Source organism: Mobula birostris, chromosome 7 (genome assembly GCF_030028105.1).
Source record: "Mobula birostris isolate sMobBir1 chromosome 7, sMobBir1.hap1, whole genome shotgun sequence".
Taxonomy (NCBI): domain Eukaryota; kingdom Metazoa; phylum Chordata; class Chondrichthyes; order Myliobatiformes; family Myliobatidae; genus Mobula; species Mobula birostris.
Genome location: NC_092376.1, coordinates 69,023,516 through 69,051,120, shown reverse-complemented (window position 1 = coordinate 69,051,120; position 27,605 = coordinate 69,023,516). Strand labels below are relative to the sequence as shown.

At 37.9% G+C, this 27,605-nt stretch overlaps 1 protein-coding gene across 2 annotated transcripts; it reads right to left on the bottom strand.

Moving 5' to 3' along the window:
- Positions 1-977: 977 nt before the first annotated feature.
- LOC140200759 (beta-1,4-galactosyltransferase 3-like) lies at positions 978-27,605 on the bottom strand. Of its 2 annotated transcripts, none has more exons than XM_072264358.1 (6): positions 26,995-27,605; positions 23,700-23,965; positions 15,609-15,799; positions 6,799-6,921; positions 6,221-6,325; positions 978-3,856 (listed from the first exon to the last, which is right to left on the bottom strand). In XM_072264358.1, exons 1-6 carry the CDS (start codon positions 27,254-27,256, stop codon positions 3,718-3,720), a joined length of 1,086 nt encoding a protein of 361 aa, XP_072120459.1. In that variant the 5' UTR covers positions 27,257-27,605; the 3' UTR covers positions 978-3,717. The 2 variants fall into 2 exon arrangements, with proteins under 2 accessions (XP_072120459.1, XP_072120460.1); XM_072264359.1 differs by having other exon boundaries at positions 979-3,856; positions 23,700-23,935; positions 26,995-27,602.

The following is a 27,605-nucleotide window of genomic DNA, read 5'->3' as shown; positions in this document are numbered from 1 at the left end:
ATCACCTTACTTTCTCCAAAGCCTCTGCATGCTTCCCATAATACAACAATTGCATACAATAATGTGCTTCATATACAGGATTAGTGAAATGGTAATTACATTCTGTAGCAATGTACATGCTTGGCATATATCAGGGCTAAAAATTTCCAACTGGGTATTGTGGGCATAACTCAGTCATGCAATCCATAACACAACTCTCCTCCAAGAATATGAGTACAACTTTTAGTTCTTGATGACTGTCATGTAAACCATTTTTAATTTCTAACCACATCGTTGGGCTGGCTGGTGCAAACCAATGCACATACAAGCAGTTATTTGCTGTCAGGGCTTGACTGAAAAATACTACAAATTTGAAGATTTTAGAATCTTCAAGAGTTCCTGTTACAGTATTCAACTGCTTAAGTCAGACTAATTTTTCTTGGGAAACATTTCAATATGGGGATTGGCAAAGGAGGGAGTGTGTGAGAGTGTGAGTGATTTTTTTTAAAGAAAACTGATCAAAGATTTAAAGACATTTGCTGTTACATGTTTTAGTCTATTTGTAGCTCTTTTACAGTAACATTTGCAAACTATTTTTGGCTTGTTTAGCCTCAATCCACTCACTGTGCAATTCAATAATTATGATACCAACTATTTGTAAGCAATATTTCTCAACTTCATGCAATTTTCCAATTACAGATCAGTAAAAAATACCAATATTTAAAACTATAGACGATTCTTATGTGTATTGCAGAATTATAGTTAATGAACAAATGTAAATGTTTGCATTTCCACATTTCTATTAATCCAACACAAATGTTAACTTGGCAGCACACATTTACGCACAGCCACCATTTTAGAAATTATAATATAGTTTGGAACTCCTATTCTGCATATCAAGACAATATTGTATAGTCTAAAATCTGACAAACATTGCTGTTTCCTTATTACTATGGAATCTCTTCAGGACATGGTGGGTTATTGCTTTCACCACAATCACAATTTTTTAGCTCTCCAAGTTTGAATGGATGATACTGTATCTTTACTACACAATTTTTACAGTGAAAACATCAAGAATCAGAATACAAATTTCAGATATTTTAATACGCTCAAAACAGATCTTGGACAACAATTGCCAACATGTGTCCTGACGAAGGGTTTTGGCCCGAAACGTCGACTAATCTTTTCAACTGATGCTGACTGACCTGCTGAGTTTCTCCAGCGCATTGTGAGTGTTCAGTTGCCAACATGTGCCACTTAAACAGGTTTGTGACTACCATCAGTGAACAAAGGCTCCATGAGTAAATTTTCAAATTAGAAACCAACTCAAAACAATACAAGGCAAGGAAAAGTTGTGGAATTCTCATTCACTATGAAGAAAACCCTTCAAGTGTCTGCAACAGACTCTTTGATGGGTCTTTATGAAAGCTCTCCACTGTAATATTACAGTTTTCAAATCTTCTTTTCTACTAAGTTTTGGACCAGTTGAATAATCATCTTAAGCATTGCTTTGTTTCATCTGTAGACTATTTAATGAACAACAGAATAACTATCAGTACAGTTTGAAAATGAACAAAATTATCTTTTCTCATCTAGTAACTTCCATTTATTTACTGTTGAGTGTTCCTTGCATATATTCAATAACATAACCTGTGTACTTGAAGAATACACATACACCTTAAGTAGTAAAACCATGGCCTTCAACACTTTTTTAAAATTACAATTATAATGGGGGTGAGGGCTTTTTGTAATCTGCAGAAAGCAAAATTGTTCTCCCTAAAGAGGGGAGATTGAACAGGTGTTAACAATTGATGCACTTACATTAGAATGAATGCAGAGAAATTGTTTTGTCAACAAAGAAGATTAGTATACAAAGGACACAGGTTTCACCATGGTAATACAGAAACATCCCTTCGCTTTCATCCCTACAATAGACCACCAGGTGAAAGCAAAGAGGTGATAAGAGTTCACAGCGAATTACAAGTATAAATTTAGATTTCAAAAGTGGAATTTGTTCTCTGCTTAAAAAGTGAACGTTTGCAGGGTTTTCATGAGTAATCAAGTAAAAACTAATTATATAGCTCTTCTAAAGAGGCGACAAAAGGCACAATGGGGAAAATGATGACCTTCAGTGCAGGATTTTATGGCTTCCCAGAAATCTAACTTAAATTACAATATAAAAGCAAAATACTGCAGGTACTGGAAAATTTAAATAATGCTTAGCTGATCAGGCAGCAACTTGAAAGAGAAACAAGGTTAAGTTTGAGATCAATGACAGACACTGGTTTTTCTTCCACGGATGCTACTTAGCCCTCCGAGCATTCCCAACATTTTCTTTATTACGTTAAAAATAGATATCCTTTTGGATCAATTTTACTTTGCAGCTATATTACAATTTCAAATGAACTCAGTTCAAATATGTCATTTTCATACAAGTTAACAGCAAGAACCTGGAAATACACACATAGAACAGAAATGGGTACACAGCTGTGCTACAGAACTCCATTCTATTTAGAAGAAACAAGTCATCTCAATTGGATAATATATTGCTAGGATGTGATCAGAAGCAGAGGATGCGTTCTAGGCAAATTGCTGACACAAGTCACATACTTAAAAAAAATAAACAAAAAGGCATGGGGAAAGTCAGCAGGCTGCATTTTGTGAGAAATATTCATGTTCCTTTGGAAGCCAGGGAGATGGCGCTACCTATAAGAAGTCAATAGGAAAAGTAACTACAAGGTAAGAACTGCAAGAGGAAAAATGAAAAGAGGGGATAAGACTCGAGTAAGGAACAAGTTTGACCATTTTATGTAGTGACAAATATTTAACTTAACAGAAGACAATCATAATAAATGACTAGCACTAAAGAATCAAAGTAGCATTCAGTACAGGGAAGATAACTTACTAAAAAATGTAATAATAGAAATAACATATACAGATTAAGTGGTGGTTTTTTCAAACTGACACACTCATTAATATATTGCATATATGCAAGTACTTCTATGTATCAGAACCAAATTTAGTTTCAAGTTTTCATAAAAACAAAATTCCTCCAATTTCAAGGTGAAACTCGTTAGCAGATTGATAGCAAACCCACTTCATCGACTGAAATGTCACCATAGTGCACCCTACAAGTGTTGATGAATATCGAAGTATGAAAATAACATGCAAACCAAATATATTATGATGAATTTCATGTATCTGTATACATTTCCTTATTATAACAATACTGTGGCCATTTAAAGCTGTAATTTTGAAAGGGAATAGTTAAGATGCAACATTCATAAAAATGTATAAATTTATCAATTTCCTTTGGTTTATTGATTTCCTAAATTCCACTGCAGAGACAGTTATGAAGTCGACCATGTGATTTTCCAAAACCTGAAATGTTTAATAATATAAATTAACCATTCAATAACTTTATCCTGAAAGTCACACAATTTAGGTTTTCAATGTGCACAAATAGATATATCATAAATAATAAATAACAAAGAAGTTTTCCGCAGATGACAATTATCAAATAGCTCTAATGTTTGAAAATTCTGGAATATTATTCTGAATGCAACTCCAAAAGAAAGGATACGATGCAGTGAGTTTATATTTGTCCCTTTAGACTTCATGAATGTCTTTGGATTTCCAGCATATCCAATAACTTCCATTTGTTACAGCATTTAGAGAAACCCCTTAAAGCATGCTATTAGCTTGCGAGGAGACTGACATTTGCAGTTGACCTTTCACCTAAACACTTGGGCTGTTTCCAAAGTCCACTGTAATGTTGGTATACAAAGGAAGTTCTTCTCTCTTAAGTAAACTATAGTCGATAGAATTCATTCCATCAGATCGCCATGATTTTGATACCTTCACTACCATGTCAAATCTGTAAAATAATCAAATTGTGAATAGTTGGCTAGAGTTGCGAATTTAAAAAAAGTCAAATTTTATCAAACTGTTATCAGTGCCAGGAATTGCCTGCCTCTCCAATCTTGTTCTTATTAAATCAGAATGCAGAGGGCCTACAAAGCTAATCCTAGCATCCCAGTTTTTAGCAGCACAGATTAAAGGGCAGCAAGGTTTCCAACAGATTACTCAAGGAGCCCTTGTAGTTCGTTAGTTTGTAAGTAACAACAAAGTTTCATTCTAAAAATATTTACAGTTATAGTCGCAAATATTTCTTCCCCTCTGCCATCAAATTTCTTAATGTTCCTTGACCACTATCTCACTATGCCTTTCTGAACTACTTATTTATTGTTATTGTAACTTAAAGTACAGTAATTTGTTATTCCTGCATTGTACTGCTGCCACAAAACAAATTTCACCATTAAGTCAGTGACAACAAATCTGATTCTGAACTCAGTAGCCCTTTTTGAAGAACAAGGGGCCTAGAACATTTTATTTCAATCCAATTTTTAAATTTGCTTGTTTTATTGGTAAAAGCCAAAAAAAAAGACCAGAAAACAAAATGTTTGCTATAGAGTCAGAGGCATAGCATTTTGGTTATGACTCTGGCCCAAATCCCTGTCCAAGCTAGTCCCATAACCTTCTAAATATTTCCAATCCATGTACCTGTCCAATGACCTTTTGAAGGTTATTATACACGCCTCAACCACTTGTTTTGGCAGCTTATTTCATGCACTGACCATTCACAATTTGATAAGTTCCCCTTCAAGTTCTTGACTGCCCAACTTGGGGGGGGGGGGGGCAGAGGAAACCAAGTGCATCATTCACCCTGTCTATGACACACTTGATTTTATACATTCAGTAGCCAGTTTATGAGGTTCACCTGCTTGTTAATGTACAAACGTAAAACATCTAATCAGGTAATCATGCGGCAGCAACTCAATGCATACAAGCATGCATGGTCATGACGCAGAGGTTCAGTTGATATTTAGTCAAATCATTAGAATGAGGAAGAAATTTAATCTAAGTGACTTTGACCATGGAATGATCGTTAGTGTTGGACAATGTGGTTTGAGAAACTAAGGAATCTGTCCAATATCTTCCTATTATTCAGCCCCCCAAAGTCCTGGCAACAACCTTTTAAAACTTTCCTGCGTTCTTTCCAGTTTACAGCAGGAGTACAAAAACTGGACACAATATTCCAAAAGCAGCCTCACCAGCATATTGTACCACGATCTCCAAGTTCTATACCAAGTCCCCTGACTGATGGAAAGTCAGTGCACCAAACGCAACCTTCATTCACCCTCACTCCATATTCAAAAATCATGCAATTATACTTCAAGATCCCTTTGTTCTACAACACTCGTCTAGACCTTACCATTCACTGTGAGTCTTACCTTGATTTGATTTTGCAAAGTGCAACATCTCACACCTATCCAAATTAAACTCCATTTGCCATTTAACACCTATTTACCCATTAGGAGGGATCTTGGGGAGAAAGTAGCTATACCAGAATTACTTTTTATCTTCCTTTCCTATCAGGAAACAATTCTGTATTGACTTAAGTAATAAGGGCTCAAAGAAAGAAACAAACTTTCACTGCAAATATGAAAGGAAATGGAAATCTAACCTCAAAACCATCAATAACTGCCTTTTAATTAATCAATTCACAAAAATACAAACAGGTGCAAAACCAATTATACACCAACCGTGTCATAGTAAAGTTAAATTTGGAAGTATAGAAAATACTTTTAAATCAAAAGGTAGTCAAAATATTGTCATTAAATTTGTAGTTTGCTTCAAATACCCATGTAACTTATTTTACAACATTAGTGGATTTGTATTTCTTAGTAAATACTGCAAAAGAATTAAAATACATTTTATATCACTGTTTTGAAATCCAAACTGGCCCAAAATTCCCACAACCGCTGCCTGTAAAGATTTTGTGGTTCTCCCTGTGCACGTGTGGCTTTCTTCCAGGTTCTCCAGTTTCCTCCCACAATCCAAAGATGTATCGGTCGATAGGTTAGTTGGGCATTGTAAATTGTCCCATGATTAGGTTTGGATTAAATCATGGATTGCAGGGCGGCGTGGCTTAAAGAGCTGGAAGGGCCTATTCTGCACTATGTATCAATGAAATGAACTAATGTAGCTGAACTAAAATTCCACTTCACCCTGCACCTAGGAACTACTGAAGTGAAAGCTGACTTGCAGATTAAAGCAACACACATCAAAGTTGCTGATGAACGCAGCACGCCACCAGGAACTTTGATGTGTGTTGTTTGAATTTCCAGCGTCTGCAGAGTTCCTGTTGTTTGCAGATTAAAACCACTTTTGAAAGTACCTTTTTTCATTTTTTTCATTACCCACATCCATACTGTGTGTTATCATTTTGTAATGTCCAAGTGAGAGGGGTGTTCGAATTATCTTCATTCCTGCAAAGTAAATCCTAAATAAAAAAAAACAAAATTGTGATTATTTACAAGTTGTTCCAATGTGAACCTTTGCACAATCACCCAACTAGATGCGTGATTACCACAAGGCTGATAGCTAATACTTTTCATAGATAACTTACTTTAAGCATACATCATGGAGTTCAAATCAATAATCCAATTAATCATATATTTAGTCTAATACACAGTTATCGATTTAACCAATAATCAGGGAAACAAATACTGATAAAGTTTAATAAAACAAGAACAGTTTATGGATAATCAACAATGACTATTTAATTGATCTGCCAGTAATAATGGGCTGCATTTCAAAAACCCAGTATCGTTTTGAAAAGAATTTAGTTGAACGATTAAGCATTTTAAATAGAAACCTGTGGCTTATTAACTACAGCAGTTTATAGCATTACTTCGAAACAACAGTAAACCAAGCCATTTTAATAAATACTCTAAACTTTGACTTAAGTCTTACCTAGCAGAAATATCATCATCTTCTCCACCCCAACCCCAGTATGTGTTTGGGAAGCCATTAATTCGCATGTACTGATCAGGAGTCAAGGCTGAAACACCACCAAAATACATCCTATAAGGTAGCCTATAAAGAAAATGGAAAAAATGCAGATGCCCATTCAGTTTTATGCAATGAGATACCAAATTGCAGATAAAACCGAAAATATTCTACTACTGAGATGGGGTAAGCTATATGGATATTCCTTATCGACATGCAAAAAAATTCTGCACACTCATGTATACTGAATCAGCATACGTTATCATACAATTGAGTTTAATGTAGATTGGAGGCAACTTGAAATTTACACACTGCGGGGATAGGCAAGACTATATTGATCTACTAACCATGAAGAGAACAAATCATTTCAATTCAGCACTTCCTAATATGAACATCACCCAGCCCCAGCTGTGACGAGAGAAACGACATTTCTACCATAAGCATTATTTCATTCAAACAAGTTTAACATATATGAATGGCACAGGAAATGAATCAGGCAGAGTTAATATTCCACGAGCTCCTTATATAACCTTACATTCCCTTATTCATCCGCTTTTCAAACTTCGTCATAAATGAACTGTTGTTTTTCTTGTTCACGGACATGGGTGTGTTGGCTAGGACAGCATTTCCTACCTATCTCTAATTCCCTTGAAGCAAACACTAGCTAGACAATTTTACAGTTAACAATCAAGTGGTGTTGGGAATTTCGAGTCGTATACAAATAAGACTAGTCAAAAATGAAATTTGTTCATCATTAGTGAAGTAGATGGTGAATGAACTGAGTGTTTTGTGTCAGTCTTCATTTGGAAGTCACCAGCGACATGCCAGAAATACTGGTGTCATGGGTCAGGATGTAAGTCACTATTATTAAGGAGAAGATGCTTGAGAAGCTGAATGGTCTGAAGATAGGCAAGTCAACTGAACCAGATGGTCTACACCCTAGAGTTCTGAAAGAGGTAGCTGAAGAGACTGTGGAGGCATTACCAGTGATTTTTCAAGAATAGATAGTGGAATGGTAATGGATGACTGGAAAATTGCAAACATCACTTCACTCTAAGGAAGGGAGGCAAAAGATAAGTTATAGGCCAGTTAGTCTGACTTCAGCAGTTGGCAAGATACTGGAGTCCATCATTGAGGATGAGGTTTTGGAGTCCTCAGAGGCACATGATAAAATTGGCCAAAATCAACATGGTTTCCTGAAGGGGAAGTCTTGCCTGACAAATGTGTTTGAATTCTTTAAGGAAATAACAGATAGCACTGACAAAGGAAAATCAGTAGATGAGGTTCACTTGGATTTTTAAGACCTTGACAAGGTACTGCACGAGGCTGTGAAACAAGAGCCCATGGTATTAAAGGGAAGATACTAGCATAGCAAGACGCAGTATAAAACCAGAAATCAATAAAGAACAATGCGGCTTTGTGGAAAACACTGGAACCAGAAATGCAATTTTCATGCTACGGATGATCTGTGAACAAGCCATCCAGGTACAAAAAGACGTCTACCTATGTTTCATTAACTATACAAAAGCTTTTGACACTGTCAGACAGCAAGATCTTCTGGAAATACTTCAAGATCTTGCCATAGATGGGAAAGATGTACGTTTCTTAAGAAGCTTATACTGGGACCAGACAGCATCCATCAGAATAGAAGGACAAGTGAGTGAGTATGTGAATATCATGAGAGGAGTCAGGCAAGGTTGTGTCTTTTCGCCAGACTTATTCAACCTGTATAGTGAAAATATCTTGAGAAGTATCAAAGACATCAAAGGATTCACAATTGGAGGCCATAATATAAATAACATCAGATATGCTGATGACATCGTACTAATAGCTGACTCAGAAACAAAACTTCAAGAAATGCTATCGTGGCAGCAGAAAGTAATCGCAGAGGCCTCTCAATCAACACCAAGACGACAGAAAGCATGGTCATCTCCAGAAAGATAAACATCCCACAATGTGTGATCAAGATCAGAAATACAAACATCAAACAAGTCAACAAATTCAAATATCTTGGTAGCCTAATAACAAATAATGGCAGGAGTGACACAGATATCAAATACAGAATAGCAATGGTGAAAGAAGCTTTCCAAAAAATGAAGATCGTATTAACAGACAGGAAGATGAGCATGTACACTAAAAACAGAACACTGCAGTGCTACATTTATTCTATCCTGACTTATGGAAGTGAATGCTGGACCATTTCTCCAGCAATGGAAAAGAGACTAGAAGCAGTGAATTATGGTTCTACAGGAGGATGTTAAAAATATCATGGACCACACACACATCAAATGAAGAAGTTCTCAGAAGAGCCCAAGCAGTTCGATCACTCATACCAACAATAAGAGAAAGACAACTCAGATTCCTAGGACACATCATGCAGAATGATGAACTAGAAAAACTCATACTCTCTGGAAAGATTGAGGGGAGTAAACCTAGAGGAAGACCTCTACTTATGTACAATCAAAAGCATAGCCAGGTGGCTGCACATCGAGGAAATGGAAGTCATCAAAAAACGAAGGATAGATCTATATGGAAAACAAAGTCCGCATCGGATATGGTACCTAGACAGACAGACTAGCTTGGACAGAAGATTGGCTGACTGGCAGAAGACAGGGTGGGATTAAAGGGGGCCTTTTTTGGTTTTCTGGTTGTCACTAATGGTGTTCCACAGGGAGTCAGTGTCAGATTCACTACTTTTCACATTATATGTTAACAACCTGGATAATGGAATTGATGGCTTTGAGGTCAGGAGTGCATATGATAAAAAAAATAAGTGGAGGGGAAAGTAGTGTCGAGGAAACAGAGTCTGCAGAAGGACTTGGATAAATTAAAAGAAGAGTCAACAAAGTGGCGGTTGGAACACAGTGTAGGAAGTGTATGGTCATGCAGTTTAGTCAAAGGAAAAAAGGCAAAGACTATTTTCTAAATGAGGAACAAATTCAGAAATCAGAATCAGGTTTAGTATCATTGGCATATATCGTGAAATTAGTTTTAATGTGGCAATATATAATAAAACTAAATTAAATATATATTTAAAAAGTAAATTAAATTAGTGGAGAAAGAGAAAAAAGTAATGACATAGTGTTCATGGGTTCAATGTCCATTCAAAAATCTGATGGACGAGGGGAAGCTGTTCCTGAATCATTGAATCTGTGCCTTCAGGCTCCTGTACAAAGGTGCAAGAGACTTGGGAGTCATAGTGCAGAATTCCTTAAAGGTTAACTCGCAGATTGAGTTAGTAGTAAGGAAAGCAAATGTGATATTAGTATTCATTTCCAGAAGACTAGAATATAAAAGTAGGGACATAATGCTGAGCATCTCCTTATAAGGCACAACATATTAGGAATATTGTGATCAGTTTCAGACCCCATTTCTAAGAAAGGATGGGCTGGTATTGCACAGGGATCAGAGGTTGCTTATGAGAATGATCACAGGAACAAAAGGATTAACACACGAGGAGTGTTTGATAGCTCTGGGCCTGTACTCACCGGAATTTACAAGAATGAGGGGATCTCATTGAAACCTACAAAATATTGTAAGGCCTAAATAGAGTGAACTTGAAAAGGATGTTCCAATATTGGGAGAGTGTCAGTGGATACAGCTTCAGAATAGAAGAATCTCCCTTTAGAACAAAGATGAGGAATTTCTAAATCCAGAGGGTGGTGGATCAGTGGAAATCATTGCCACAGAAAGCTGTGGAAGCCAAGTTGATCGGTATATTTAGAGCAGAGGTTGATAAGATCTTCATTAAAAGGACATCAAAGGTTACAGGAAGAAGGCAGGAGAACTGGGTTGAGAGGGGAAAATAAGTCAGCTATGTTCACATGGCAGGGCAGACTTAATGAGCCAAATGGCCTAACTGTGCTCCTATGATTTAATAGGTCTTTCCTTTCAGCATTTTTTCTCATTTTCACTAATGGATATAATCAGGTGTATTGTATTTTAAATTGGTTAGTTTTCTTCTCATGTGGAAACAACTACATCTACAATATCTAAGTCTTACATCCTAAAAATCATTAGCCCCCACATCACCTCATACCTAAATAAGCCTAATGATTTAAGTTTAAGATTCAATTTTTTCTGATGGTTTCAATTTTTAAGCATTAGTACTGTTTTGTACCATTTCCATTGATCTCCAAATCCTTTTTATAATAGTGCTCATTGTGATTTACGTTTCATGTTTAATTTGACCACCAATTTTCATTCACAACCCTTTGCAAATGATCACCAGTACTCATTTGCCTTAAATACATGTGTTAGAATTGGTTTAACTGTGCAGTTTCTCTTGCTTTTCTACTCAATATAACACCTTGCACAGAGTAAAAAGCTCAATTCAGCTTTTAAATTATTACACCACATTACCCCATTATGAAAATTTGACAATTACAAACTAATTGACATATAAAACTTAATATTACCATCCTTCAGTGCAATGCTTCAAATCTCAAGCCTTCAACCTTAGTATAAATACCAGTTGTACATAAGATTAGTAATATGAACACCATTGAATAGATGAGTCAGGTATGCATCAAAAAAATAAAAAGAGCAACTACAACCAAACTCCAATACAACCCTTGTTAACTGAAGTACATGTGGATACATGTGAGTAAACTAGGACTCATTAATGTAGATCAAATTAATGTGTACTATTTGGAAGTGAATACATCTTCAGATTTCACATGCCTTTAACTATTGCAGTACAAGTTTCTCAAGGCCTGGCAAAGTTACCAAAGAGGAGGAGGGATGCTTCAGAAGTTCACAATTGCCCTTAAACCAGATCAATTAGTCTCAAAAAGACTTAGCTCTCAAAGTTAGGTGCTCATTTCCTTTAGGAATAACTAGTTGGGATTCTTTCAGCAAAGAACTTGAGCCTGACAGCAGCAAAACAGGAAAAATCATGGAATGTTTGAAACTATACCTGTAGGCAAAAGAACCTCATACAAATTTGTCACATATTTTGGGGAATTTGCAGTGGCAGTTCAACCCTCCACATTATTTTCCACTTGCTGCAGGATTGTTAATTACAGAACACAGACCTGAAGTAACTATGACAGCAAATTTAGTGACTAATGTCTGGCAGGGAAATGGATAAAAAGTACAAGACTATTAACTGAAATGCCAGAATATCGCATACAGCAGGGTGTCACCTGTAGTAGATTTGGCTGCTGATATGGTTGCTACCCATTAAACATTCTTACATTATGTATTTTCAACATCTAAAATGGTGGATTAAAGTGTGAGACACATTACAATGCATTTTCACCACTATTTTGGTGTCCACCTATCTCAAGGATCTGAAAAAAATAAAAAATGAAATATGCATGCTCACATCTGCACTTCATAGAGAATATGATCCAAAAATGCAGCAAAATAGGAGACAAAGGCTAGATACAAGGATTATCCAACCTGACGGGTTCAGCCTTGCCGGTGGCCATCACCTCAGCAATCCGTTCCAATAATGGCAGACAACCTCCTGCAAAAGACATGCATCGCTCTGTCTAGCTGAAAGCGATATTTACCCTACAAAAGCACTTATCAGATAAAATGCTGGGCAAGTAGCTGCTAGCGTAGTGAGTAGCAGTGAGTGCAAGCTCAAGATATGGAAATGAGGTCTGCAGTAATGCAGACTCTAAACATCTGAAATTTTAGTACGATTCATTTGACCTAACTTTGATAGAAATATACTTACCCTGAAGATTAAAAGTGTAGTCACTAAATACAACATTTGGAAATGACTAACTTTATTGCTGTGGCTTTCTACTCCCATTTGCTTCTGAGCTCATTGAAAAGCAACTCTAAACATCCCTCCACCCCCACATACCTCACAATATAGGACAATCATCTGGTTTGCACCATCTCCACCAATCGTTTAATGCAGGATCCAAAAACTCAATCGTTAATCAACAATTATATCACTCTTACAACCAGCTTTTTGGGACATGGTGATCACTTGCAAGGTCAACTTTTATTGCCTGTCTCCAACTGCTTTTTTTGCTATTGGAATAGGCACATTTAGGAATGTCAAAATTTTTCCCAACTTGCACAACAGCTTGCTGCCCTTGCACTTTAGTAGAAATCGTGGATGTGGAAGTTCAAAATAACTTTCTGTAATAACAGCTTGTAGCTTTGCTTGCAACCAGGCATCTGCCCTTTCAGATGTTTGATTAAGGCTGATTTAAGCCGTAGGGTGATGTGCACCTCCCCAAAAATGTAACTCACGCGTCATGGTGACGCAGACCGCAACAACTGTGATTGGTCCGCTTGGTAGCATTGCATTTCCTCATACGCATTTCCAGTTGCTTTTCTCTGCCATGTCTGTACACTGATTTGAAATAAATGGTTGGAGACGATGAACCAAATTGTCAAATCTACCTGCCAACATCCGAAAATATTTGAAATGCATTTCCTCATCCATGTCTCTCACGAAGAAACTGAACACAGTGGCATAGAAACCCCACCGCCAACTAGCGTTTTGGCAGTGAACTGCAGAGCGACGCAGACACAAATATGCATGCTTGCTACGGCGTAGGGCTACGCAAAAGTATAAATCAAGCCTATGGCGTAGCCAATATGCACAAGTATAAATCAGCCTTTAGTCTTAACTAACCGCTCAACATTGACAATCTACTGATGCATGCAATCAGAAAGCAGTTAGCACTCTGGATCCTAGAAACATTGAAAGGAGCAAAAGCATTGACAGTTCATTACAATCAACAGATAAAGGTTTATTGAACATTTCAATCCCCTTATACTGTCTCTATGGAATTTAGCTACTTCCATATTTCACTCACGGTCCTTCAAAGTCAATGCATTTTCAAAACAAAAAAAAATCCTGGTGAAAAACTTAGGATGCATATTTTATAGAATCACAAGTAAATCAAGATAAGGGTAATCGACTTTCTCTTTTCACCTATGCTGCCTGAACAGCTACGATGCACAGAATTTTTTTGTCCTTAAATATGTGATATTGTAAAAGACCCTTCACTTTTTGACAATACCATAGCCGTAGAGAATGCCTTTGGTAACTTTGATAAGTGCCACTTTGCTTATGTAACAAAGGTGGAAAATGCTTTTGAGGAATTCAAACAAGATCAAGGACATGAATTGGGGAGACTACATTTTGATCATGCACTTGATAGGAAAAGAGATGCTGAAGATGGCAGTATTTTTTTCAAAACAGTGAAAATTTTTAAAAGTATAGATGCAAGAGCACCATCGACATCAGTAAATATGGGGCTCAGCACGGAAAAGGTGGGTTCTCAGGAGAAAAACAAGAGAATGACCAGAGGCAGAAAATGTTCTCTCCAAAGTTGTCATGTACATCAGGGGAGATAAGATTCAACCTATGAAAAGATTAAAGTCCAAAATTGGCAAGGAGCAAAATTGGGCTCGGGACTCAGGAAGTAGAAAATTAACCAAGACAGTAGCAAAGAAATCCATGAGCTCTTCATATCTGTTAAAGGTGAACATGGAGAAAATGAGAAAATTTAAGCAAGCTGCAGTAGAAAATCCAGTTTATATTTGCCCCTCTGGATAATCCCTCAATCGTGAGCAGCTTGGCAGACACTACTGCTTTATGGTCTAGCCAAATATGGTATTGAATGATTAGACCTTTTGTTCAAAAATTGCCTTCATGTCTGCGTCCACTAAACTTCAGGGAATAATAGTTTGGGTCATACTATGTGAAGCGGTTAGGACAAAAGTGAAGACTCATTTAATAAAGACCAAATCAACAAAGATAGAAAACAATTGAACATTAGTAACTCTGGAGCAATCATAGTGAATGAGAGGCCCATAACCAGAAATGAAATAAGGTAAGATAGCAGGGGCGACAAAGAACTATAAAAAAGTAGAAATGCTAAATTGATCTGACGAACTGGAGTGTGGAGCTACTAATTATATTAATGAAATGATAAAGAACTGAAATTAATATTAATGATAGTGTCAACTATGCAGGTGATTTTGAAAAGTGTACTAAGCTTTATAAGTGTTGACAGGAAGAACCAGGGGACCTCAGTTTAAAGACAAATATACTTGCCACCAAATGACAATAATAACAACAAAATACATGCACAGAAAAATAAAGTATAACTGAATCCAAAAATTGTCTGTGGACACAAAAACAAAATACTATTTCCTAAAGACCCTCAGCTTCTAACTGTGCTGCACTACATGACTAAAAACTTAGAAGGCAGTCTCCAAAGATGAATTTTGTTAGTATAGTATTTTAAGTTGATTCCTAAAAAAAGCTGGTTATTTAGTGTTGAGTTCTACTAACAGTGTAACGTAATTCCAAAGCCAAACCCTTAGTCACTTATTAACAACTATGCTTGATTACACATACAAAGTGGTTAGCCACGGATCGAATTACAGTTTCTTCCCTGAAGTAAGACGATTTTCCAGTGCAGTATTTTAATGTTTATTTTGGTGAACAAATGATTGGAAATCTTTCAAATGAGATAGTACAAGGCCAAATTAGATATTATTAGAGAAAAAAACAAACTGCAACCCAGTAATTCTAAAAAAAGACAAAAGGAATAGCATTTAGTGTATGTTCTTTAGAACCAAGAAATGAAAAGCCCAAATTATGATTAATAATACATCACACTACTTTCAATGGTGGAAAGAAAGTTATAATGAAATGCAGCATCTGCCATGAGAGTGCATTATGTTAGTTGCAGTCAGTCTGGTAAGTAGCTGAATTATCTGCAAAAACAGTTATTAAAATATATAAGAATGAGAAAATAATTATTTATTCCTGTAATTTTCAATACCTGTACTTGAATTTATTCATAGCACTGGATACGTGCTTGGGGTATCTTTTATTGCAAATGTACAAATTGTGATCATTCTCAGGAATCAGGTCAACATCATGTAGAAACAGACAGTCCCAGTCTTCATCCTTTAGTGCTTCTCTCACTCCAACATTAAGCAGTTTTGCTCTGTTAAATGTACGATTTCCAGTCTGAAGAGAAAATAATTTGCATTCAAACAAAACATTTGAACAAGTGTTGTAACCAGTCTTGCATTACATAATTAAGTGATATGCTGAAAAATAAAGTCATTGGCATAAACAACCCGATTTCAAAACACTTGGTTAGCTTTCAAACTATCATTATAGTCTTAATTGAGCCAAAAAAATAACATTACAATGCAACAAGTCACACTGAAATCGGAATCCCAGTGCAAATTTTCCAGTTAGTTGCCTTCTAGTTTATCAGAAATTAGAAACATTTGACTGGACAGTTTTTAAACTTAAAAAAAAGTGCTACCATAGATAAAATAGCCCCATTCTGCTGCTGCAGGGTGCCACAAATTATGGAGCATGATTGAACCTATCATTCAAAGTACAAAGTATGTACACATATACTATATACAACCTTGAAGTTTGACTTCCTACACCCGTAAAATCAAATAAACCCAATAAGAACTGTCAAACTCCCACTGTGCAAAAAAAAAATCGTGCAAACAATAAAAACGAAACAAATAACGCTCAGAACTAAAGTTCATGAAAGTGAGTCCACAGCAACGGAGCCAATTCAGCAATGCAGCCAGTCCAGGAGCCTGTTTGTTGTAGACCACAACCTCAGTTCAATGCAGAGATCAGTAAACCTCATGGAGCAGTGAACAGAACACTAACAGATTTCTCACCTCCAGCCTAGACACCCTGTCCTTTTCAATCTAGCCCAGCACTTAAATTGCCTAAACATCGGCTCATTCCACGCTCTCGGGTCTGGAAAAGTTGCAGTCTTTTCTTCTGTACGTCCTCAACGCTAATTTCACCTTGCACACAAGTATTGGCAGCCTTTAGTGATTGTTACAGAGATAGTGATTGGCAATAAGGATAAGTACACAAGTTTAGGAACAATGGATTGTCTCAAACCCTTCTGCAACTTGTATCAATCTGAATTTCATCTCTTGACCAAGTTTGGCATTTAGTGTTTAATACCACTAACACAAATCCAAAGCTCAATTCTTAAATTTTCAATTGATCTACCTGAGTTATGTTTGAAGAAGAGTTCCAGACTTCACTATTCAGCTTAAAGCATTCCTGACATTTCCTTTAACCAAGTACGCCTCTTTTAAGGCATTGAATAAAGAGTCAGAGGTCATTTACCCCCATCATACCCCAGTGGATCTTGGAAAAGACACTTATCCATTCCCCTGCCCACTCCTGCCAGCCCTTCTGCAAGCTCTTTCTTCAAAAGAAAGTGCAAAGTGAAATTTATTGACATTGTTTCCACAACCTCTAAGCAGTATATTACAAATCACCTTGTATATTGCCTTCCTGTATTTATCTAAAATCCTGGAGCAACAAGTCTCATTATTCATCACAAGAAAGTTCTTTATCAAAATCCTTCCCATTATTTACTATATTACATCTCTTAACATTTTCTGTTCCAGGTTGCTACTAGAAGAAATAGTTTTTGCTAGATTCCATTATCTTCTTTGTCATCTGAAACAGAACATAGAACAGTACAGCATAGTTCATACCCTTCAATCTGACCTATTAAAAAACCTACTCCACCATCAATCTAATCTTTCCCTCCAACACATCCCATAACCCTCCATTTTTCGTACATCTATGAGCCTAAGAGTCCCGATTGTATTGGCCTCTAACACCAAGCCTGACAGCGTATTCCAGGCACATACCACTGTGTAAAATAAAAAACCTCTGACATCTTGCAGAAACTCCTAAATTTCCCTCCACTCACCTTAAACAGATGTCTCCTGGTATTGGCTATCACCATCCTGGGAAAACGGTAAATGCCCTCTACTCTATCTATGCTTCTCAATCTTTCATGTCACCTTTATCAAGTCATTTCTCATGTTCTGACTCTCTATAGAGGACAGACATAGCTTGGTACACCTTTCCTCACAAGATATGTTTTTTAATCCAAGCAGCATTCTGGTCCCTCTCTGAAGCTTCAATATCCCTCCATTAAAGAAGCAACCAGAACTGAACACAATACTCCATGTCTGATCTAGAGTTTCATAAAGCTGCTAAATTTCTTCACAACTCTTGAACTCAATCACCCTACTTATGAGTATTAAAGAAAATCTGCAGATGCTGGAAATCTAAGCAACACACAAAATGCTGGAGGAATTCAGTAGGCCAGGCAGCACCTATGGAAAATAGTAAGGCGATGTTTACTGAAGGGTCTCAACCCGAAATGTGGACTGTACTCTTTTCCATAGATGCTGCTTGGCCTGCTGAATTCCTCCAGCATTTTGTATGTTGCCCCTACTTATGAGCTTTTCTCTTTGGAGAGGAGGAGAGATGACTTGATAGAGGTGTACAAGATAGGAGGCATAGATCAAGTGGACAGAGATTTTCCCAGGGTGGACAAAGCTAATACAACTCTAAAGGAGTAACTTGAAGGTGTTGGGAGGGAAGTATAGAGGGATGTCACAGATAAGTGTTGTTTATTTTTTTTAAACATATAGAGTGGTAGGTGTGTAGGGTCGTGGTAGAGGCAGAAACATTAACAAAATTTAAGAGACTCTGAAACAGGCATATGGATGAAAAAAATGAAAGGCAATGTGGGAGGGAAGGGTTATATTGATCGGAGCAGGTCATCGTGAGCCAAATTGTATGGTTCTATGGTCTATGTTCTCCAAATGCTTGTAAATTCTGTGCTTAGGTATCCTCTTCAATGGTTTAATCACAACAATAAGACTCACTGGTCTATTATTTCCAGAATTATCCCTATTATATTTATTGAACAATGGAACATCCTCCAATCTTCTGCTCCCACTCCTATGGCCAGGGATAATGCAAAGATCTTCTTGAGATTCAAGGTGAATGACTATAATTTCCTGTAACTAATGGAAATATCTATACTGTATACCTACAGAGTGATACTGTATTAGAGATCATACTAATATTCAGGAATAGTATTTGGGAATAAATGCCCTTTTTTTGCAACAGTTTACAAGGATGCTGGAGATACACCACTGACAGGATGTAGTCAATCCATTTAATTTCATTGTTAATGTTGAACTAATACATTCTATTAAAATCAAAAGATACCTGGTTTTGGGCAAAGAAGGATTACAGGTGGTTCAGCTTTAAAACATGGTCTGTATAAAGTGATTTGGAAATATTGTTGATAAGTTTGAGAAAACTTGTGCAGGACAAATTGGCTATAATATTTTTTTTTAAATCAGGGAACCACTCGATATACTTTGGAAATTAGCAAAGAAAAGGCTGCTTTGAAAAGAACATTTACAGTACATGTAATCAAACATTTCCTCTCAACTCAGGCTTCCAGTTTCACTGCAGAAGACAATTTACAATTGCCAAGTGATCATGATAGTCTATTAAACAATGTAAAATACAGCCTCCAGGAGTTTTTGAACTTGCAGTAGCAAAATAAACATCTATTTAAAAAACATTTTTTTTTAAATTCTGCAGGAAAAGTAACTTTCAGACTTACAATGACAAACTCTTTAGCTGTCAACTCCATTTCTCCCATTGACATAATTGTTCAAATGTTCAAAGTAAATTATCGAAGTACAGTGGATTCCAGTTAACTGAGATACACTGGGCCTCAATTAGCCAAAATTTCATGGAAATACTAAAAAGGTATAAAAAAGACAAACTACTTTTTAACTGAGTAATAAAATTTAAATTAAATACAGAACAAATTTGAACACTACCAATGTTACTACAGTACTATAAAACCGTATCAGCTGCTAGTACTTATTTACAGAGGAATTCATCCAGTGTATACAGTCATGTATAGGGTACCCAGGGAGCAGAGCATCTCTGTTGAAGGGACTTGTCTGGTCCTTTCTGGGGCAGCTCACTCACCTTTGGTCCTCACTTGACACTCAGCTCTCACCTGTGGCTCCAAGTAACTGTTTGTATGTGACAGCAGCCACACCTGGTAAACTGCTCTAACAGGCTGGCTAAACCAGGTGAGGGCAGCTAGTGGGCTTCACACTCCAGTGGAATATGGACATGCCTGTCCTACCATGTGAAGTTAGCTCCAGTGGACTCGGTGGATGAGATCAACAGTGAGATCCAATGGCCAAGGCAGCGGTGGAGAGTTAAAGGTATGATAAGGCACAGAAGTCTGATTATCCACTGCAACCAAGTTTATGATACTACAGTTTATGATGACTGCTTGTACCACTAGACCCAGACTTCTGAGGTAGAGAAAATGGAACTGCATGAGTACAACTTCTTTTCCACTTTAATAACTCTCCCACACAGGTTTCACTGTCGTCATTGGATATGACGGACAACCAGCATGCTACCGTTTCAATTTGATTGACTGTAAATGAACAAAATTAGTGCAGACACCCAGTGCAGATAATGGACTGCCTTCATACAGTGCTTTTGATGACTGCATTCTCCAAATACTCATTTTCATTGTAACATTCAAGATGATTGTTAATACCTTCAAATTCTTCATAGATCACAACTGGAAGTAGTGAAATAGTTCACTTTCAGTCTGCCGTTTCAGGCATCACCAAGCTTGAAGGCCTGAAATCGCAGCGTGCAGAACAATTCTAAATTGTCTTTTTACCCAGTCCTCTGAACTATCACTCTGGTTCCCATTCCCCTGCTAATCTATTTTAAGCACTCCTTAATGGCTCTAGCAAATCTGTCCATAAGAATATTGAGACCCCTCGAGTTCAGGTGTAACCTGTACCTTTTGTACAAGTTACACGTTCCTCAAGAGACCCCAACAATCCACAAACCTGAAACCCTGCACCCTACACCAATTCTTCAGCCACACACTTAGCCAAATCTCTTATTCTTACCCTCACTGGCATGTTAACACAGGCAGCAAACCAGAAATTACCACCCTTTTCCTGCTTTTCAGTTTCCTACCTAGCTTCCTATGTTCTCTTTTCAGAACCTCATTCTTTTTCCTACCTACAGTGGCATTCAAAAGTTTGGGCATCCCGGTCAAAACTTCTGTTACTGTGAATAGCTAAGCGAGTAAAAGATGACCTGATTTCCAAAAAGCATAAAGTTAAAGATGACATATTTCTGTAATATTTTATGCAAGAAAACTTTTTAACTTCCATCTTTTACAGTTTCAAAATAACAAAAAAGGAAAAGGGCCCGAAGCAAAAGTTTGGGCGCCCTGCATGGTAGTACTGAGTAACACCCCCTTTGGCAAGTAGCACAGCTTGTAAACGCTTTTTGTAGACAGCTAAGAGTCTTTCAATTCTTGTTTGGGGGATTTTTGCCCATTCTTTCTTGCAAAAGGCTTCTAGTTCTGTGAGATTCTTGGGCTGTCTTGCATGCACTGCTCTTTTGCGGTCTATCCACAGATTTTCAATGATGTTTAGGTCAAGGGACTGTGAGGGCCATGGCAAAACCTTCAGCTTGCACCTCTTGAGGTAGTCCATTGTGGATTTTGAGGTGTATTTAGGTTCATTATCCTGTTGTAGAAGCCATCCTCTTTTCATTTTCAGCTTTTTTATAGACGGTGTGACGTTTGCTTCCAGAATTTGCTGGTATTTAATTGCATTCATTCTTCCCTCTACCAGTAAATGTTCTCCGTGCCACAGGCTGCAACACAAGCCCAAAGCATGATCGATCCACCCCCATGCTTAACAGCTGGAGACGGGTTCTTTTCATGAAATTCTGCACCCTTTTTTCTCCAAACATACCTTTGCTCATTGCAGCCAAAAAGTTCTATTCAAAAGGTTCAAAGGAACATCTAAAGAAGCCTGATGCATTTTGGAAACAAGTCCTGTGGACTGATGAAGTTAAAATAGAACTTTTTGGATCTGTGGATAGACCGCAAAAAAGCAGTGCATGCAAGACGGCCCAAGAATCTCACAGAACTAGAAGCCTTTTGCAAGGAAGAATGGGTGAAAATCCCCCAAACAAGAATTGAAAGACTCTTAGCTGGCTACAAAAAGCATTTACAAGCTGTGATACTTGCCAAAGGGGGTGTTACTAAGTACTACCATGCAGGGTGCCCAAACTTTTGCTTCGGGCCCTTTTCCTTTTTTGTTATTTTGAAACTGTAAAAGATGGAAGAAAAAAAGTTTTCTTGCATAAAATATTACAAAAATGTGTCATCTTTAACTTTATGCCTTTTGGAAATCAGGTCATCTTTTACTCACTTAGCTAATCACAGTAACAGAAATTTTGACCAGGGGTGCCCAAACGTTTGCATGCCACTGTGCATCACTGGTATCATTATGTACCATGGACTTCTGGCTGTTCACCCTCCCCCTTAAGAATGCTATGGACTGAAACGCCCCTGACTCTAGCACCGGGGAGGCAAAATACCATCCATGATCCCTTTCAGATCCACAGTCTCCTGTCTGTTCCCCTAACTGTTGAATGCCCTATCACCACCACTCTCTGCTTCTGGTGTCACTTCTACCCTGTAAAATGTATTTACCACCTTCACATTCTCCTATACAAGAAAGAAGCCATTGAGATGCAGCTGCAAGCGGGAGGTGCAGGAGGTTTGGGCCCACACTACTGGTTTAGGAGCAGTTGTTGCCCTGCAGTCATCAGGTTGCTGGATTGTCTTCACTTGCCTCAGTGACTCCCCAGCCTGTGCATTCACTTTCAGGGACTCTACAGCTCATGTTCTATGTATCATTTGCACGATTTGTTCTTTCTCACATGTTGGATATTTGTTGGTATTTGGATGTGGTTTTCCATGGATTCTATCGTAGTCCTTTAATTTACTATGGGTGCCTGCAAGAGGATGAATCTCAAGGTTGTATATGGTATACATACTTTGATAATCAATTACTCTGAACAATATCCACTTTGGCCACTACACTTAAACCTGCATCTTTCGGCCCTTACCAAGTGCCTATTAATCCAAGTGATCTCAATCGCCATAGAAATTACTGCTAATTGATTAAAGTGATCTAGATCAGTGGTCCCAAACCTCCAGGCCGCGAAGCATGCAGTGGTGCAGGGGTAGCTGGGACGCACCCAGCACATCTTTAAGAAAAAAGCAGAAATAAACAAGCTAATTAATTAGGTGCCGCCCGGCACGCAAATGTTGGCCCAGATCAGAGGCGATTGCCGATTTCATTTATGCAATCGGCAATCGCCTCTGACCTGGGCTGACATTTACGTGCCAGGCGGCACCTAATTAATTAACTTGTTTATTTCCGCTTCTTTCTTAAAGATGTGCTGGGTGTGTCCCAGCTACCACTGCACCCCTGCATGCCTCACGGCCAGAGGTTGGGGACCACTGATCTAGATTACCCCATGTGTGATGTGGTGTAGATGTTCACTACTAAGTCTTTATTACCCTAATACAGAGTGGAATAATTGTCATAAAATCCTTATAACTTGTGTTAACAACTGCATCATGTGCTTGAAAATCAGTTTAATTGCTTTTCTCAAGGTTTCTCAAAGAAAAGCTACAAGTATGATCCAATCAACACAGTGACAAGTATGAACAAATTAATTCACCTGCACAATTGGAAGTTAATGAAGTGGTAAAATAATAAATCCAGCATGTATTTTGACCCTGCAATAAGTCTGAAGTTCAAGTAGTTTAAACAAGAAATATAGCAATGAAGAAAAAATCATGTTGGCAAATATTGAATAACCAGCAATCCAATTACATAGGCTAAATCAAATGATTTTACATTGAAGGCAAATAACTGAAGTAAAATATTAAATCTCAGGAATTAGTTAGGCATCTTTAAATAGCAAAAACTATTAGGAAATTTTTACCAGCTGAAAATGTTCAAACAAGACAATATTTCCTCTCCCACTGTAATTAAGAACTTCCATAAAAATATGACAGTCTGAAACACAAATAATTTAGTATAGACTAATTGGCATTAAAAAGCTGAAGCTTACAACTAAGTAACAAAGGAACATTTCTGTATTAACCAAAATTAATTACCTGATGGATGACATATATTGCATATTGAAGCTGTTGACGCTGCAGGAATGGATGAAGATAATATAGAAGTTGGCGCAAATGTGGCTCCCTGTTTCGATGAGGAACAAGAATTGCTGTCTTATACCAAGCTTTGCAGTGTGGAGGAGTGTACCGCCCACCAGATTTTACATATGGATTTTTTCTTTCAATTTTGCTCATAATTGGAATTTTCTGAAAGCTGATTGTCAGTGGTCCAACTGTAAATGTTGACAACAGAAATGTATATTCTATATGGTCGAAATCACAAAAACATAACATTCTTAATCATTAACAGTTCTGAATATGACATTCCCAAAGCAACAGAAAAAAAATCTATGAACTAGACTGCCAACCCTTTCTGAAGAGTTCAGCATAAAGTTCAAACATGGAGATTTGAAAACATAGAATATGTTACTCAGACTAAATGAAGTTTAGGCAGAAATGTTTGCAATCAAACCTTGCTAAAATCCTGCAAAGCACATTTTGCTATGACACTGCATAGATTGCCATCAAAAACATGAACTTCTCTTCCCACCAGCACTCTGGCACCAAGATTGGGTGGCAAAGAATTGTTTACATCCACAAATGCCTAGAGCTTTTTCACGTATGGTAAAGAACAAGAATTTGTTCTCAATAATTGGAAAAAAATCCAACTGAAGATCAAATCTTACTGTTCTGCAGAAATACGATAAACATTAGTCTGCTTGGATTTGGTGTAACAATAGCAATGTGAACTACAAAATTTCAGACTGAAATACTTGGGACATAAAGTGAACTTTTTTGCCACCAGTTACTTCAAGGTATAACATTTATTAGCACGAATGACCTTTTCCATTGTTATACAATAGCTTATTCAGTTTGGTAGGAAGTTATCTCTTGCGTTACCCTCAAATATTACTTTAAGAAGCTACATTTGAAACACTGCAGTCATTTAATTCATAAAAATTTCTATAACTATTTAGATTTTTCTTATAATGCAGTCATAAGAATTCTTATATGTTGCACACTAATCCCAAATTTTGATGCAATTAAACCATGGATTTCTATAGCTTATCCAACACCATCTTCCATACAGAAAAAAGTCAGTTGAACTATGTAAAGTGATGTGAGCTTTTTCAACCGACTGTAGATATTTTATTTTTAAATAAAATTTCTACCAATTGTTTTATTCAAATCCTGCACTAAAATTTTAAAAGGAGACAGAAGTCAATAAAACCAACAGAAAAGGTGAGGGTTAAAGAAATATATTGCCTTGGAAACCTGGCTGGGTGTACATTACAGCTGCTAACTTGTTTATACCCATTTATGTAAAGTAGGAAATGGGATTCAATTTTTTGTAAGATTGCAACTACAGAGTTAAGTAGCTATAACATTTCAGAATACATTCAGAGAACACATTCCAGGATGTTATCGGTGTAAGTTCATTCCTTGTTAATATAATTTGGTACAGAAATAGCAATGGGAAAGCAAGAATCTGCAAAACTCAATGACTTGGTAAACTTAAGTGTGGGTGATCTGTCCACAAGGTTAAATTGATTTAGGCCAAGGCATACTGTCAATTAAAATGAGTGGTAAAGTATTTGAAACAGTGTGCATATACTTCACCTGTACCCAGAATATACAAACATTCAAAGTGATCTACTGCAACACTAAATGTATATTAAAGAGGGTGATGATCCTTCCCCAAAGTTATTTGATAACGATGCGCTTCAGTATGCATTTAAGAATGCTGGAGAACAGGTTTTTGAGCCTGTTATTAGACATGCATAGAAAATTTAGCTCAATCTAGTTTCAAATCAACATGTATTTCCAGACTATCCATTCTACAGCCTCCACTTGATTCACCTTACAAAAGTACTGAACAGAAATTAAGCAGCAAACTGAAAAGGAATTAAAGATATAGTCAATGGAGAACATTTTTATAATTGAGAGTAGGAAGGAAATTATGAACAAGGAGACAGGATACAAGTTGACTAAAGTTGGAAAGAACAAGCAGCTGAGAAGTAATGGTCAAGGTTGTTATAAACAAGGCTGTTGCTATTATACAAATTGAGTTACTATAACAGCAAAACATACCAAAGCACCCTTAGCGCAAGAATTTTCAAAATCTTCAAACTTACTTAGGATACAAGCGCAACTGAAAGGCCTGGTGACAAAAGTATTATTACGCGATTCTGCACATACAGGAAATCTGGAGCAACACACACAGAATGCTGGAGGAACGAAGCAAGTCAGGCAGCATTCACCGAGGGGAATAAACAGTCAACGTTTCGGACTGAGATCCGAGTCCTGATGAAGGATCTCAGCCTGAAACGTCAACTGTTTATTTTCCTCCATAGAAGGACAGCGGTAGAACAAATACATTGGAAAAAGGGGCTTGAGCAGAAAAATAAAGGTTGAGCAATGCAGACATTTTTAAATCCGGCGGCTACTTAACTAGGAGACAATAACGTTGCCGCACAAGGGCAACGTACAGTACAAGTGGATTAGTACGCGAATACTGAAATTCTGCATACCTCAAATTAGAGAGAGTCTCGAGTAGACAAAGCACTAATCAAGGTTCAAGTGTGGGAAGTGAGCAGATTACATAACAACGAAAACTTCAACACGAATAAATCACCGTAAGAACGTTTTAAAGGATTTAGTTTAGACCGCTGGCCCCACAAAATTGTGTCCAGAGTACTTAAGAGTCAATATTGAGTTGTAGCCAAAGGAGGCGAACAGTCGCCAATAACCACGAAGTAACTCCGCAAAGATATTTTGCTAACATTGATCGAAAGGGAAATATTAACCCACATAACACTAAACGTAACTTGGCTTTATACACTGTTTACATAGACCGACATTTTACTGAAAATCCCTTTCCTGGCTTCAAAGCAATTTCTTAACAGCCATGAGTTCAAATCCCAGAGATGAGCTTTAATCAGTTCTGACATAGTGAGCCAAAATAGTCTCCCATTCAAAATATGGAAACTCTGAAATCTTTATTTCTGTACAAGGAACCAAGATCTACAACTCAAGTTTACCCAAATTATTCCATCGTTTTAATCTTCACTTCCCCACTAAATGAACCACTCCCTTCCCCCTTGCCTTCAAAGTGCATAAAGAAACTCATATCGCACCCCCCCCCCCCACCGACCTGATGCAAAGTGCCTGGAAATCAAACAGTTTAACAGGAGCCTATAGTTGCGGCATGAACTTCAACCCCAGTGCTCCGCCGTCGGAATAGGCAAATAACAGAGCAACCTAGTGCCCTTCATGCACCGTGTGTCCTTACCAAGCAGCGGCGACTGGGCGGGACACTGTACTAAAGTTTCCCGGTCAGGACCTGGGGTGATCAGGCTGAGATTGGTGTAAACGTCGTGGGTTTTCGTGTAATCCCAGTGGCCGCCGTGGTCATCCTCATACAGCAAACTGGTGAAGGAGTTGGAGAGGCTGCGGCGGTACAGGAAGAGGACGAAAGCCAGTTGCAGCAAAGCAAGGACAAGCAGGCTGCAAGGCCGGCTTGGGGAGCACAGGCGGGTCATTGCAGCCCGCATATACAGCCCATCCGGGCTACCTCTCGGCTTCACAGCGCCCACTCGTCCCCGGCGCCGCCGCCGACTACATTGCTGAGAGCTGGCAAGCCTCTACACCCCCCGGAATGGACGAGCATGGCAGCTTGGTACCAAGACAGGACACTGACACCGCAGGAGTTAAAGCGCGGCTGCCGATCTCCTCCCTACTCGGCACCGTGCTCCCTGACAGCGAGTCACCACGCGAATAACAACACTGCCCACACCTGCGCTGCGCTGCGCACTGCTCGAGAGTGCGTCGCAGTCCCACCCACTCCCCTCCTCCCCCTCATTGGCTCACTGCCAGGGAGGCGCGAGGAACACAACACCTACA